This window comes from Phyllobates terribilis, unplaced genomic scaffold, assembly GCF_046119375.1.
Source record: "Phyllobates terribilis strain yellow unplaced genomic scaffold, ASM4611937v1 Scaffold_3__8_contigs__length_932513732, whole genome shotgun sequence".
NCBI classification, from domain to species: domain Eukaryota; kingdom Metazoa; phylum Chordata; class Amphibia; order Anura; family Dendrobatidae; genus Phyllobates; species Phyllobates terribilis.
This window is the reverse complement of record NW_027362763.1, coordinates 836,692,269-836,707,619: the sequence shown is the minus strand read 5'-3', so window position 1 is coordinate 836,707,619 and position 15,351 is coordinate 836,692,269. Positions and strand designations below refer to the sequence as shown.

At 40.1% G+C, this 15,351-nt stretch overlaps 1 protein-coding gene across 3 annotated transcripts in view; it reads right to left on the bottom strand.

Moving 5' to 3' along the window:
- Nucleotides 1-15,351, bottom strand: part of RALGAPA2 (Ral GTPase activating protein catalytic subunit alpha 2) — a 330,418-nt gene that overhangs the window by 9,734 nt on the left and 305,333 nt on the right. Inside the window, exon 40 of one of the 3 annotated variants that reach the window (XM_073672458.1) lies at nt 3,323-3,353. The exons of the other annotated variants lie outside the window; for them this stretch is intronic. Within the exon in view, the coding sequence (XP_073528559.1) occupies nt 3,349-3,353 (5 nt within the window). The 3' untranslated portion in view covers nt 3,323-3,348. The remainder of the gene's footprint in view (nt 1-3,322; nt 3,354-15,351) is intronic. 3 annotated transcript variants of the gene reach the window in all.

Genomic DNA, 15,351 nt, shown 5'->3' with positions numbered 1-15,351 from the left:
CTTGTTTGGCAAGTTTTGTTTTGCTATGATTTAGGGACTCCATATAATGATTCAGTATCCACTTGAAATTGGTTTTGATATATATGAATTTTTTTTAAGTCTCTTATTATACATTGAAGTTCATATTATTGTTCTGGCAACATATTATATTTATTGCCCAGGGTCAATATATCAAGTTCTTGTGATTTAACCTGTATGCAGCATATTATATGCAGAACGCTAATTAAATAAGGAGGACCATGGTCCTATCTTGGATTATTTGGTCTGTTTCTAGGATCTTTGGGCTCATTTTTAATTGTTTTTATTCTTTGTGGTTTGTGTATATATGTACTTTTTGTAAAATAAATACTTATTAGGTGATCCCTATTGTTTGCATACCTCACGTTTTAATTGGCTACAGTGGTGAAGATACTTCTGGTGTCACGTCTTTCTCATATTGAGCCTACAGTTCATGCATTTAGTGGACTGCACATTCATTTCAATGTGATTTCTGTAATGCTCCATTTCCCCCATGGTAGCGCTGCAGGGGAAATGACTTGCTGTGATCAGCTTTTTGTCAAGGAACCCCGGCCACCCCCTCGCCCCAAAGGGACCTGAACCAAAAAAAAAAAATTATTTTCATATTAGACAACCCATTTTATTCCCTTCCCAGGTCAGCATTTTAGGGTTACTTGTTTCTCATTATAAGGTAACATAAAGATGGCACAATTGCATTTTTTATGGAACTAGAATAAACAGCCTAAAAATTAGTGACAACTCTTATAGTCCTGGATGGACATTCCAGTAAAATGTATGAAAAGACATGTACAGAATTGCATGTTTGATATTATGATAGAAATTCTAGATGAAAAAGAATAGCAGCATGACTAGTCTTGCTGTTTAAAGTAGAAAAAAAAAGATAAAATTAAAAAAATGGGGAGATCAGTAAGAACAGAAAGGAGGAGAGGGGAAGACAAAAATCTAATTCACTCATATTTAAAGAAAACTGCTCTGTGAAAAAATGCAGATGCTTGTTAGTCTGGGGTTAGGAATGAAAATTCTTTATATATTTTTTCAGTTCCCTCAGGGCATGGAGATAGGGGGGAGGGAGCGGCTTTTTGTATCATATGTTCCTGCAGCTAAACAGAATGGCAGATGGTCAAATTAATACAAATTCAGCCAATTGGGCAAGCTGGAGCAGTATTCACGCAAGCTATTGAACAATCCTGCTCCTGTGCATATAAAGAACAGCGCAGTCCAAACAGAGCGGCTTGTGTACAGGCAGCCACACCTAGGCGCTTACAGGCGCTCGCTACATTCCATTAGCCCGAAAACTTTACACATTCCATCAGTCAAAACTTTCTTCTGGCAAATCCTTAACTAAGCAATCAACCTTGAAGCTTCTTCTGAAGCATCTTGATTGATAGAGAGACAGCAGCTGCACAACAAGCAAGTAATAACCACAGAAGATAAAGCCTTTCATACAAATATTGTAATTCCACTTGCAAGCTGCCTGGCACGAACTCTAATTACTTGGCCTTTTTCTTGTAATGAAACTTTGAAGGTCTGTTTCCACACCAAGCTGTAAACCAATTAACCCGCTTTATCCCAGACAGGGTGTTTTAACAGCGACTGCGTGAAGGCACTAAAAGAAGTATTAATCATCAGTGCAAAGAAAGCAAAAAACGGACTTAAATATATTTTTTAATAAAAAAAAAATAATATTTAAATTATTAGATGTATTTTCTATCAATTCTTTAAAGTAACTTATACATCAAGATGGCTTTTACATAGAATCAAAGCCTAGAATAAAGCAACGGAAGTTTAGATTTGACAACAATTGTAGAAAATCGATTTATAAAACAATCAATGACATTGAAAACAAAGGGAAAAAAAGAATAAAAAGATGTAGATAGAAAAGGGTGAATAGCAATAAATGAAAGAGCAGGTGTGCAATACAAATTCCCCAAAAGCCAGTGGTTGTAAAATCCCTTACTTGTACCTTGTTCATATGGAAGGAATGCACTTTGCCATTTAATTATTTTTTTCCTTAGGTAACATATCGATGATTGTGTCTTAAGCGGTGATTTTATACCTTTATAATAAAGAGGATCTCTATTCTTCTAGACATGATTTGCTGGCTTGGGAGACGCTAAATGAGATTTATAACGAGAATGTCGATGGCGGCTATTATGACGTAATGAATACCCAAGTCCTCATTATGTAAGGAATAAGGATATTGATTAATATCGTATATAGTGTAATTAAATAGACAGAGGCACTCCGTCTCCAGCCTTTTTCCTTATATCCTCCACGACGAGTAGCCCCCTTATAATTTCTAGTGAGGAACACAATTTTATGCATCACTCCTCATAAGAGAGGCGATTTAGTATGCACTTTTGTTTCTTAGCATTCCAAGGAATAATTTAGCGTCCCCCCTCCCTTTCCCTTGAGGTTACAGCTTTAGTTCTGATCATTATGCCTTAGACCAGGCTTCCTCTGCGTCCTTCATTATATACAACAAGTACGCTGTCACTATCTTTCAGTCCTACTGCTGAATTGTAAATTGCCCAGACAAACCAGCAGAGCCAAGGAGCCTGCAAAGGTCACACCTGGCGTGTGGCCAGCCTGCTCCCTACACTATTCCCCTCCAATCTCTAGGTTCATAGCACTCAATGATTCCTCTTCCTTTGTCTGCCTTTCCTCTCCCAGCTGTTCCATTCAGAAGCCCAATCTGCCCTCCCCCAGGAAAGAAAAAAGGGGAGAGAAAAAAAAAGAAAAGGTACTTATTAAGTTTAGCTAACTCAAAGGGCTATAGCAGCACAGCACGTGCCGATTCTTATCTGCGTATCTGCAGATCCGATTCTATGCTTCTTAAGCTTACAGAGGCAACGAGAGAGAAGGCAAAAGAAAAAGTAAATGGATTTTAACTCCCATTGGCGCCCCTGCAGCAATTCAAACAAAAGTGCAAAGCAACAAAGACATGTTCCAGTATGGCAGGTGCTGGTGTCAGATTCCGCCCCAAGCAAACAGAAGCAGGAGAAAAGGAAAAAGAATGTGCCTTTCCGTTGAAGCTCAGACATGCAGGGGCAGGGGGAATTACTAATGGTGCAGAGTTATTGTCAGTGCCACTACAGTCAGGTGTTCATTCCCAATAACACTTGTTTCAGAGAAGCTTCTCTGGGAATTTGTTTTCTTTTAATTGAAAGGGATTTTTTTTTCTTTTTTGGTCTTTCGCGCCCCCATTACAGGCCGCATAATAAGAGCAGATTAGTAAAAGAGAAAAGCCACAGTGAAACAAGCCAGGGTTACCAGTGAGGCCTCCTATTTGTACAAGTCTTACCTTATTCATAACCGTTAAGACATTTTCTAGTCTAAAAGAAAGGAAAGAACAGAGGGGAAAAAAACAACAACAACAAGGAGTAAGTACGAAACACGAGCCATAAGCCTAATAAGCTGGGTTGTTTATTAGCGGACACATTGCAGGATAGATATAGAAGTGAGCGGCACACAATTCAGGGAGACAATCTGATTAGGGAAGATCATATAGAAGTCAATCATTAAAGTGACCCTCCTTTATGGCACTGAAAAGTGACTGTACATTTGACAGGTATACTCACCCTTCCTAGCAGGGCTGGGGGGGTTGGGGTCGTGGAATCCATTTTGGTGGAGACGGTATAAAATAGACCGACTCCAACAATATATAATAAATTGGGTACAGTAATTCAATGCAGAATGTGCTGTAAATGTTTTCATAAGATTTTAGGAAAGTTATGAAGTGTCCCATAATGTCTGATCTGTTCCTGATCTAAGGATCTCGGCTTTTAGTGGAGATGAATCTGTGCTGCACTTTATGTACATGAGGCAGTGCTGTGGAGTCGGAGTCAGGGAAATTGAGGATGCGGAGGCTTCGCTTACCGACTCCACAGTCCTGCTTCCTGGTGCCCTCCCTTTGCCTCCCACTGCATCCAAGATGGCCTCTGTAGTGATCTGGGGAGCGGGAGCACATTGGTAACTCTCATCCACACCTCCCGTCTTTCCTATGCTGTGGCCCAAACTTTCCATTGCTCTTAGTGGCCAACTTGAATTCAGGAAGACCAGAAAACTGGTCTCAGTGGAGGAGATAACAGAGACAAACAGAGAGCACCAGGTAAGGCAACTATACAAGGCAAATGTTAATCACTTTTCAGTGCCTGGGTGCAGGGCCGCTTTAAGGCATCAGGTCATTGGCTCCAGATTTGCTGAATTTTAGGCAGAGCGTTAGTAGCCAATAATTTTAGCCATTTCACAAGTTCTTATTTATGACATTAAGCAGATGAAAATTCATGAGTGGCTGCTCAACTGAAGACATTGACAACACTTTATCACATCCAACACTGTCTTGCTAAACAAGAAAGCTGCACTAAATGCTGCTTATACTGCAAAGCCTTTGAAAATATGATTTTTGGCAACAGCCAAAAGTTTCTCTGCCAATATTGCTGTGGGAAAAAAATATATCAGGATCGATCTGAACAGTAATTTTTGAAGAGTGTAAATTATTTTTGATTATTACAAAAACAAGTTTCAGAACTTTACACCAAAGGCATTTAACTCAGTTTGTGAGTCACACTTACCTGCTTATTTTTTATTTTGATGATATAAAATGCTGTAAAACTCACTGATAGTTCAGTAACTGCAATGACAATACCAGACCATAATAATCACAGGGGTCTCTGACGGAGAGGTAGAAGACTGGACCTCAGGGAAAGCATATTCTCTGAATGCTTATGTATAAATCTGCACCCAATGCTGAATTTTTAGTACACTAATTATCCTGTAACAAGTGGCATCTCATAAAATATTACACACATTCAGATAGCAAGAAACATGGATAAGATTGGAGAGCTGGGGGTGGAGGGATGCGTTGTTATTTCCAGAGGAAGGCTTCTGGCTGTTATTCTTTTTTCATTAAGCATTATAGCACAGGAAAAAAGATCACTCCTTTCAAGTCAAAAGGATTAGTTTACATCCTAGAACGCAATATCATAATCCTTCATAATTACAAGCAAACCCACAGGGATGACCAATGTTCTGTACTAGTCACATTTGGCTAGGGATGTTTATTTCATATTTCAAGTATTTGTACACATATAAGCAGAAGAAAGAAATCCATAGTTGTATTGCTGCAACCCCTGAAAAAAACAACAAAAATAACAAACCACTGTACATGGTCTCCGAGGCTTCTGTGTGTCCCTTGACTGGTTCCCTACATAATCTGATCTCTTGTGATGATGTGACTACTGCAGCCAATCACAATTAGCCAATGAGGAAGACATCCTCTCATGAATATACTGGACTCCTAACCTAAGTGTCCTGTGAATTATTGTATCACTACTCTAAATCAAATAGCACAATATTTTAGAGGGCATTTTACCTAATCGTTTAATGACAGATCTCCTAAGAAGTTATAGGGCAGCCAAAGTCACAGTTCAGATAACAATCCAATTAAGAACTTCTAGCTGGACATAAATGTTTTTTTTTCCCCCACACGCAGTCATGTATTGGTTTTTACAGTATTTTTTTTTCTGGAAAAAAAGCACCAAACATGGTTGAAACTTGTGAATAAACCTGAAGGACAATGTTCACCCACCATCGTAAAGCACTGTCCACATGGGAAAAGCTAATGGAGTAGCGTCGGTAGTGTCCGATCCTTCAGAATAGTGTTGGTGTCACAGAATCCCAGTAGTGTCAGCAGAAGAATGAATTATCAATAGTGCCATCAACTATATTGATAAATTTACAAACTTTCGAACGTCTGACAATCAGATAAATTAGCAGTTACATGACTGTTGGATTATAATTCCAAGGTCGAATCCTTCATGTTGTCCACCTTAGGAATAGTGGCAAGTTTTGAATTAAGTCCGCATACACATTACACATGTGTAATCTGAACCCGCAGATATCGCCAGGTTCAGCCGATGGTCTAATGTGTAGGAGAGCGCTGGCCGACTTGTGGTCAGGTGAGAGGTCGATAACGCACATCCGATTTTAGAATGAATGCCGACCGCATTGTTCTCCCTATCAGACATATCAGTCTTTCTTATAGAAAAAACGGCTGAGCGAATGCTCCTGTGTATGGGAGAGTCGACAGACGGCTGTCAGCCGAACAATTGGCCGAAACCTCAAAAGCCACCAAATGTGTATGGCCTGCCTTACATATTCTGTACAGTGAGTGAGAGGGTGTTAGAGCAATGAAGATATTATAACCAGAGCATAGAAGACCAGGGTGGACAACCTAAATTACCGTATATATGTGTCAAGACTGCAAACTACACTAAGGAATGACAGCACCATGGAAGACACAAGTGGTGAAATGCTTATGTCTCTGAGCTAGGCTGGGATTCAGCATACCGATAGTACACTATTCGCAAAGCAAAGAACAGAGTTTTCTGAAGACAAAAAAGTGTCCGGTTGTAGGAAGGCCAGCACCTCCTTTGATGGATGACAAAAAAAAGAAGCAGCCTGAAAGGTTTGGCGAAGGGAATGTTTGGGGTGGACAAAGAGAAAAGGTGAGGAGGGGGAGAACAGATGTAGGCACAGAAGGGGAGAAGATATCTAGAAGGGAAAAGGACACAATAGGTCAGAAATGAATGAGGGCAAGAGGGAGGGGGGCTGGAAGGAGTAACAATAGAGCGAAGGGGAACTGACACTGAACAAGAGATCCACTGGGACTGGGGGTAGCAGAAGTCATATTGCTGACGGCTGGAGAGATGAGCAGATGAATTGTTTTACTAGGACACATTCAATTCTTACTTGATTATGGAGAAAATACATTAGAAAAATACTTATTGTCAGCACTATGTAAGCGAAATTAACTATTGTAACAAAGGCATCTGTAAAATTTACTATAATATATAAAATACACTTGTATAAATAAAATCTAATTTTGCAAACATCTTAAGCTGAATGATACAAGTGGACCCATACCCTAAAACAACAAACAAATACTATTATAAATATAAGTGCATGGACATGCTGGAAGTGGAAGAATGATGATATATAATTAATCTCCAGCATCCTCCCTCCCTGCCCTCCGCTCCAGACGCCAGCCCACCCTCAAGCTATGACAGCTGTTAAGCAGGGCTCCTCTCCACCCAGGACAGCACTGGAGATGCACAACTGCTGTTCTCTAAACGGTTAAGCCCTGGATAGCCATACATGCTGCAGATCAATTACTCAGCTATATGGACTCTATTTTAGGGCTAAACAACAATGAAATAGTTGTTATCAATACATGCGAAGTCTTCAATGGCAGATACACTTTATTAGATCAGACGGCTGCACTAGTTGCCTTATTCAGAGCACTGATTCACATTGGGTCAGCGTGGACTAGAATAAAAGGGTGACTGTAGTCTTCTCAAAAGTGGAAATCCAAAAGTTCTTCTAAGGAAATTTTACTGGTAAATTATTCTGGTACAATGCACACTACTAGCAAAGTTCACACAAGCATATAAGAAATTGTCTGATTTTCATCCCAAACCCCCCCCAAAAAAATTAGACAATTTTTCATCTGTACTGTCATCCGTTTTCAGCAGTTATTAAGCTTTACAACACATACGGTTTCCCATGTTAAATAAAAAATGGTCAACTGAACAGTACAACTGAATAACATTGGTCCACGTGCTGTCATTTTTTTCACGGACACCATCCAGAGAGAAAATACGGCCATGTGAACTTCACCTAGTAATATAATAACACACTAATCATAAAGCCATACAATTTATGATACAGGGAAATGATATTTTAAAAGTATTCACTTATCTGCTATTTTCGGTCTTCTTGACGTAAAGTTATATTGTAAAAGATTTCATTTGTTCTCTTAAATTTTACTTTAATTTAAAATTTTACATTTGACCTTTTACCAAACTTTTCATGTTCAACTGGACTATGGGGTCTCATTAGGGGTCAAATACTTTAATTGCTATTGTCTCCGCAAAGAAGAGGCAAAAATTAAAAAACAAAAAACACATTTTATTCCCCTCTGTAGCCACTATTACAACCTGTGCCGAGATCAACATAAAAAATTTGGAGAAAGATACTCAATACATTATTTAGATTTCATTTGACTCCTGTTGAAAAATTTCTTATCCAGGACTAAATATTTTTTTAAATTTTACTATGAGCTAAAAAACGAACAGGCAGGTAGTTGCTAACTAGTTAGCAACTACCTGCCTGTTCTATGCGGCGCCGACTCAGAGCGGTCACTGATCGCTGCTGCCGGCAATTCAGCTGCTCCATGTCACCAAAGCAGCTCTTCTTCCGGGCTGCTCTGTAAATGGGGCATGATTGCCGATGTCACGCTGAAGCGGTCTATCAGCATGATGCCGGCAGTCACATCCGGTCAACAGAGCAGCCCGGAAGAGAAGCCACTGATCTGTCTAAGAAAAGTCAGAGGAAGCCACAGAATCGACGACAGCAGCAGTCAGTGACCGCTCTGTGCCTGCAGAGATCTGCGCTGGGCAGATCAGACAGGCAGTTATCCATTACATGTCTGTTAGTTCTTAGGACTACAGTAAAAATGTAATATAGTCCTGTATAACACCTCTAAAGACTAGGCTTTACATTATCTCCTTCATAAGACTTTATAAGGAGGTCCTCTATTTCATTACTGAAGTGTGTGGTGTGTTGGGGGGCTTGCAGTAGAGGGTCTTTGCTCCAGTCCATAAGGTTAATCACTCTTTCCAGAAAAAGGGGCCTTCCATGCTCAACAAAAATGTGCTTAAAAAGGCAGTAAATGCCATAAGGTAACAAAAACATTATTTACCTTCCCAAATTTCCTATTACTTAAGCGCCACTGCTCCTTGCAGATCTCAGTCTATCTACTTCCTTGCAGCGGCCACATGCAACCTAAACACTTGACGGCTGAAGCAAAGTTAGAAAAGACAGGGATGGAGCACTGGGCGGAATAACAGTGGATCCAACATGATTATTATTTTTTGCAGGTATGGACTTAAAGCAAATTTGTTGACCGTGAAAAGCCCCTTTGAAATTTGATTGAGCATTTTATAATCCATAAACCTCCCAAATCCTAACTTGGATTCTGGATACTGGATTCCCATGTTATTATTCAGAAATTAGACTACTTGTTCCCCAAATTAACGCAACGTATCCATGTTGGTGTGGCACTTTCATTGTTCAAATTAGTCCAACGTAATTCATATTTAACAGTGAACGCAGCTCCTAGAGCTGGAGATAAAAGCGTGGGCCTACTTTGGGAATGTTCTCCTTGCCCTCTTGTACAATACATTACTATGGTGAATTTTCTTCTAATTCGATCACACATGTGAGGACCTAACAATAAAATAATTGCAGCGAGATCTAATGAAAACATAATTCAGCTAATTACATGAAAATTAATATACAGCCACATAATAATTAGGGCTTCAACATTTACTAACCTCTTGACATGTGAAATAGAAAAAGATCTTCAACTGGCAAAGATATGCAAATTGTCAACTATATGACCCAACAAACATGTTTATACACACATATAATTATGCTAATGTCCCATAATAGAGCCAAGAACGTGTTTTATCTAACGTGTATTGAAAAGTGACAGGAATATACCTAATTGAGTCAATTAGTGCAATCCTTTGACTGGGGGCGAGATGCCTCGGGCTATGATTTAAAGTGTCTATAGTATCAGAAATGGGCTTGTGTTTTCACAAGTGACAGATTTTGCTGTAGTCAGAAATTAACATATGTGACCCTAGATGATGTATTCATTAAAAAAAAAAGAAAAGGAAATTGTAAATAATAATCCCTTAGACATTCATACCAACGGTACAAATGCAGAGTGCCAGTCGCACACAAAGCGGTAAATCCTGGTTATATCTGCGCCCAGAGTAACAGGTACAGAGGCAGTTTACATCTATTAGTATTAGGCACATCCCTACTCTTCGTTTTGCAAATCATTAGCATGCACAATGACCTCATAGTGAACAGATGTACATGGAGGCAGCCGTGATTAGATCAGTCCTCTCGGCGGTCCACAGTCCCCATGTAATTAACCCTTTGGAGGTTCCATCTACTTCCCTCCACATAATGATCATGGGCATTGTGCGGCAGCACCAACACTCAGCCTGGAAAGAGCAAATACTTAAGACCACTAACAGCTTGCAAAGCTCTAGTAGCAATTTGCTGAATTAGTGGTCTAACGTCTTCCTGAGCGTACTGTGAGAGTGGCTCTGAGGCCGGTCATACACATTATCTTCTCCGACAAATATTAAAGGAATTAACCAATAACAAAGGAGGAAAAAATATCAGATGCTCTTGAACAAGAAGTTTATCAGTCGGGACTAGAGATGAGCGAACCCGAACTTCAAAGTTCAGGGTTCTTACCAGACACTTTGTGTCCGATGCTAAATTCCGAACAAGTACTTTTCCCAAATGTCCGTGTTAATGTTCGAAGTTCTGCAACAGAGAGAAAGAGAAAAAGAGAGAGAAAAAGAGAGAGAAAAAGAGAGAGAAAAAGAGAGAGAAAAAGAGAGAGAAAAAGAGAGAGAAAAAGAGAGAGAAAAAGAGAGAGAAAAAGAGAGAGAAAAAGAGAGAGAAAAAGAGAGAGAAAAAGAGAGAGAAAAAGAGAAAGCAACAGAGAAAGAAAAAAAGAGAAAGAAAAAGAGAAAGAAAAAGAGAAAGAAAAAGAGAAAGAAAAAGAGAAAGAAAAAGAGAAAGAAAAAGAGAAAGAAAAAGAGAAAGAAAAAGAGAAAGAAAAAGCAAAAGAGAAAGGAAAAGAGAAAGAAAAAGAAAGCAAAAGAGAAAGAAAAAGAGAAAGAAAAAGAGAAAAGAAAAAGAGAAAGACAAAGAAAAAAAAGACAAAAAGACAGAAAAAGAGAGAAAGATAAAGAGAGAAAGAAAAAGAGACAAAAAGAGAGAAAGAAAAAGAGAAAGAAAAAGAGAATTTTCTAGCTCCAAAGTTCGAGTCCTCATTGTTTTCAATGGGGTTCGGGTTCAGGTTCAGGTCAAGTTCTGGTACTCGAAACAAACTTTGGACTAAAGTTTGGGTCAGGTAGCAGAATTTCTACAGGTCCGCTCATCCCTAGTTGGGACCATTGTATTAGTATCACTGACATACAGAAAGTATTCAACGCCGACGACATTGTGCTGTATAAAAGGGAAAAACATTCTCTACAACAAATCTACATTCATTATGGTGCAGCTCATTTTGCCTTTAGTATCAAAAACATTTTTTTTTTCTTTTTTTATGACCCCGTGTTTGAATTATTTTGTATGTGACAATAAAAAAACCCATATTTCTAAGGCACAATGATCCTCTATTGTAGTGCTGAAGGCGTTAAATGGTCGTGGTCATAGAGAAAATCTGTGTTTCAGGTACATTAGAAGTCAACTAAGCAAAACTGGGCACCGAGTAAAAAGAACACTACAAAGAAAAATATAGCAAAATTATTGAAAACTTTTAGTACTGTGGATGAATCAAGAACATTCTCATCCTGCAAGAAGGGCATCAGTAGATGGATTTACAAGCTGCTTTCTTATTGCCATCGGCTGCAGCTTTATGGGAAGATGCAATTTAGATAAAGCTAGTTTTTAAAGGAGATAAAAAAAAAAAAAAAAAAACTTGGACAACTTGGCTCCGGCTGCCTAAAAAATAAGAGATCCGAAATCAAATGGTAGATGAAAGCAACACTGTCTGTTCTAGTCAATAGAACCACCCCCTACATCCACCAAAAGCCCAACACATCGCACCAGCACTACAAGGAGATTGCAGCATCACACGGTGAGGATCCATCTCTGCAGCAGGTTGTGACAGCCCTGGTGAGCTAGTGGTCAGTGAGCTCCTGGAAGGAAACCTGCTGTCGTCATCAAGGGAACTGCAGCTTGTGAGATTACAAAGAACCCAAAAGCTACAAATATTGACTTAAAACAATCTTAATGTCAAGAAGGTTAAAAAAAGTGCTTTAAATACAAGAGGGGCTAAATGTGTGTTTTTATCGGACAAGAGAAAACGTATCTTGTAAAATTTGAGGAAGCTATAGTATCTAGTTTCTTTTATAGCTGGAAAGTTTTGTTTAAAGGCAATCTGTCACCATATTTCACAATACAAACGGCATAGAATCTCTAAGACCTAATGAGACTGGTGTACTTACATTGAATATTACACTAGTGTACTTACTTTGAATAATACTTTTGAAAGTTTTCCAGCCTGATATTAAAGGTGTCGGATGGAGCCAAAGACCAGCGCTCTGTCACACTGTTTAGCAGCCGCTATCGTCTGCTACAGATCAGATCCATTCATCTGAGCAGGAGTTGATCTACAATAGGATCCCATATTGAGGACAGCCCTTTAAAATGAGCTCCAGATAATTTTAACATCAGATGGAAAAACTATGAAAAATTTCCATGCATCAAAACTATAATGTAGGAATGGCCCAAGGGTGAAAGAAATGTCTTCCATTTGTAGCTTAGCTCTGTACATGAAATATTTTCTTAATGCACAATGCCCCCACTTTCAATAGAAGTTAAAGGGGTTGTTCCCCTTCAGAAAATCTTTGTTCCCGGGTGTAGTTTGTTAAAAAATAACAGTAATAAGTAATATGTTGGTTGTAAAATAATAAACAAGTGCTTTACTCACTGTCCCCAGGTCCAGGGCAGTGTCTCTGACTGTGGCATTGACATCACATTGACAGCATGGTAGCTAATAAGCGAGCTCAGTGGCTCTGCCCATGTAGACAAAACACCCCCTCAGAGCTGCTGCGCTTACTGATTGGCTGCCGCGCTGTCAAGCTGCCACTGGCGCAACAGGCAACACCAGACACTGGGAATGCAACACCAGAGACCCAGTGCTGGACCAGGGGACGGTAAGTAAAGCGTAGTTTGATTTTTATAGCAAACTGCAGCCAAGTAGTAAGATTTCCTGAAAACGGACAACCCCTTTAAAGTAAACTGACATATGATAATTAACCTTCTGGTTTATGATGCCTTATAGAGAGGTCCACATAAAATATATGCTCTCATCTGTGCCCCCCTCGTGGCTGTTCATGTAAAAGCTTCACTAACATGAACATTTTCTGCTAAAAATAAGTGGGGATAAATCGATTTCAAGCCAAGTACACACCAGCTAATTATGGAAGTTTTTTTTTTTTTTATTAATTTGAGTCGTTCAAAATTGGGCAGAAAGGTCAAAAATAAAACAAAAAAAACCAAAAAAATAGTTTGCACCTGTCCTACTTCTATTAACTATTGAGAGGGGGGAATAAAGAGAATGAGAGCAAATGAAAAGCCTTAACTTCGGCGGGTTCCCAATGTTGCTTAGTATTCCAGTTCAACAAAGATAAATAGAGGCCATCCCAATGTTTCTTGACGCCTCTCCAGGAAGCGGGGGACGATTATGTAAATAGCAGCGGTTCCCTTTACTTCTGCCAGCTTGCTTATCTCCAAAGCCTTCTGCCTGCTGCTACTGGCGACCAATACAAGTGTGTGCACACAGCTCTTATCTCCGAACAAAGCTCGAGGAAGGCTCGAGGACGGAGGCCAGCAATGTTGGACAGTGACGCATGGCTGATTCTCTGTACGATTTATTTAACCGAATTTAATTTCTTTTCTTCACAACTGCAGTTTTGATCAGAGATATTTATGAACTGTGCCAAATGGGAGATTAGAAAAGCAAGATGTCTAGAAGCACAGTTATTAATTAAACTGAAGGAGGGAGAGAAGGGGTTTTTTTTTACGGCTAATGATGGACATGTATCTGTGCTGATGAATTTCACTTATAGTCAGCAGACTGTGGCCAACCCATTCCCTAACTGTGACGGGCATGGAGTATGAAGGAGGCTGAAGAAAGAAGTTGTCTGGCCCCCACCCTATATGACCGGCTCGGAGACGATTACACAAAACTTTTCTGGTCACAACGTCGGTCACCTATATAGTCAGCTGTTGTGACCCTATATAAAGGATTTGGAGATCAATGCAAACAAATCTGGGGTGATGGTTACGCAGGTTGGACAATAGTGTAATCCACATGTTCATACCTCCGATATCTTAATTTAAGGTACCAAGAGGCGGCCTCTCCATCTGCAGTGTCATCTGAGTGATCGGTGAAGCGTTATCACTCAGAGCAAAGAGAAGAAGCTGGGGGTGTTCGGAGCGGAGAGCCTCAATGATGTAAATTGGCCTATACCGCATGTTTTTTTTTGCCTTCCCCTGGATCAACGCTGTGTAATAGCTGCAGTGCACAAGAAATAGGCTGAACTAGATGGACGCTTGTCTTTTTTCGGCCTTATAAACTATGTAACTATGTAACCTGGACCCCCGACATCACGGTATCAGGAGCATTAAAACGTGGACTATTCTTTACCTGCATGACCTTCACCTGTGTATGTGTACACTGCTCTCCACATCAGTTATGTATGTAGCACTATTAGCAGTTTTGAGGGGTGAAAGCTGCTGACATTCCCTACAAAAAAAATATTTAAAAAAGGGGTTGTCCCATATTGTACATTTAACACCCATCACCCCAGGATAATAAATGATTGCTTGCGCTGTACCGATCACTAAAACCAGAGCCCTAAACCCAGTGGTCCTCCTGACTACAAGACAGTAGTGAAGAGTTTGAATTCCACTATGATGTCGCTTGTGCCAGCCGTGCCAATGTCTGCCGGGCTAATGGAAACAGCCAAGCGTTGTACTCAGCGGCCGCTGTGCTGCACAATCTTCTCACTATAGCAGTAAAGTGAGGAGGAACCCCTCATTCAATTATTGGGGAGGCTTATCACCTAATCTGTGCATAGATAATAAATGTACAGTGTGAGGAAAACCCCTTTTAGAATAAAAAGAAGGAAATAGAGGAGTGGAATCAGTTCTAACTTATACTGGCAGCAGAATCTCCAGTATTGCACATGCACTGAATGCGTCCAGCCACTGTTAACCATCCACATAGAAGGGGGGACAGATGGGAAGAATTCACGTGGCTAAACCACATGCTAAGACCAGAGGTTTAGAAATAGGGGGAGTCTAGAGCAATATCAGTGCTTAAAGGGGTTGTCCACTCTTAGAACAAACCCTCCTTGAACTAAATGTTCAGCCCCGATAAAATAAAAAAAAACTATACTCTCCGCCCATGCTGGCTGTCGGCACTCACTGTCCCGGGGCTGTGATGCGGTGGAATAACACGTGATTCCCGGCGCTCAATCAGCACTGGTGTCACTGTCCAGCCTCCTGTCGAAATGAACATGAAGAAGAAGTCACAGATCAGCTGTAGCCCGGACTTCATCTTCATGTTCGATTCACCCAAAGGCGGGGACAGTGACGCCAGCAGTGATTGGGCGCCGGGCATCACATGTCATTCCACCACACCAGAGCCTCGGGACAGCGAGT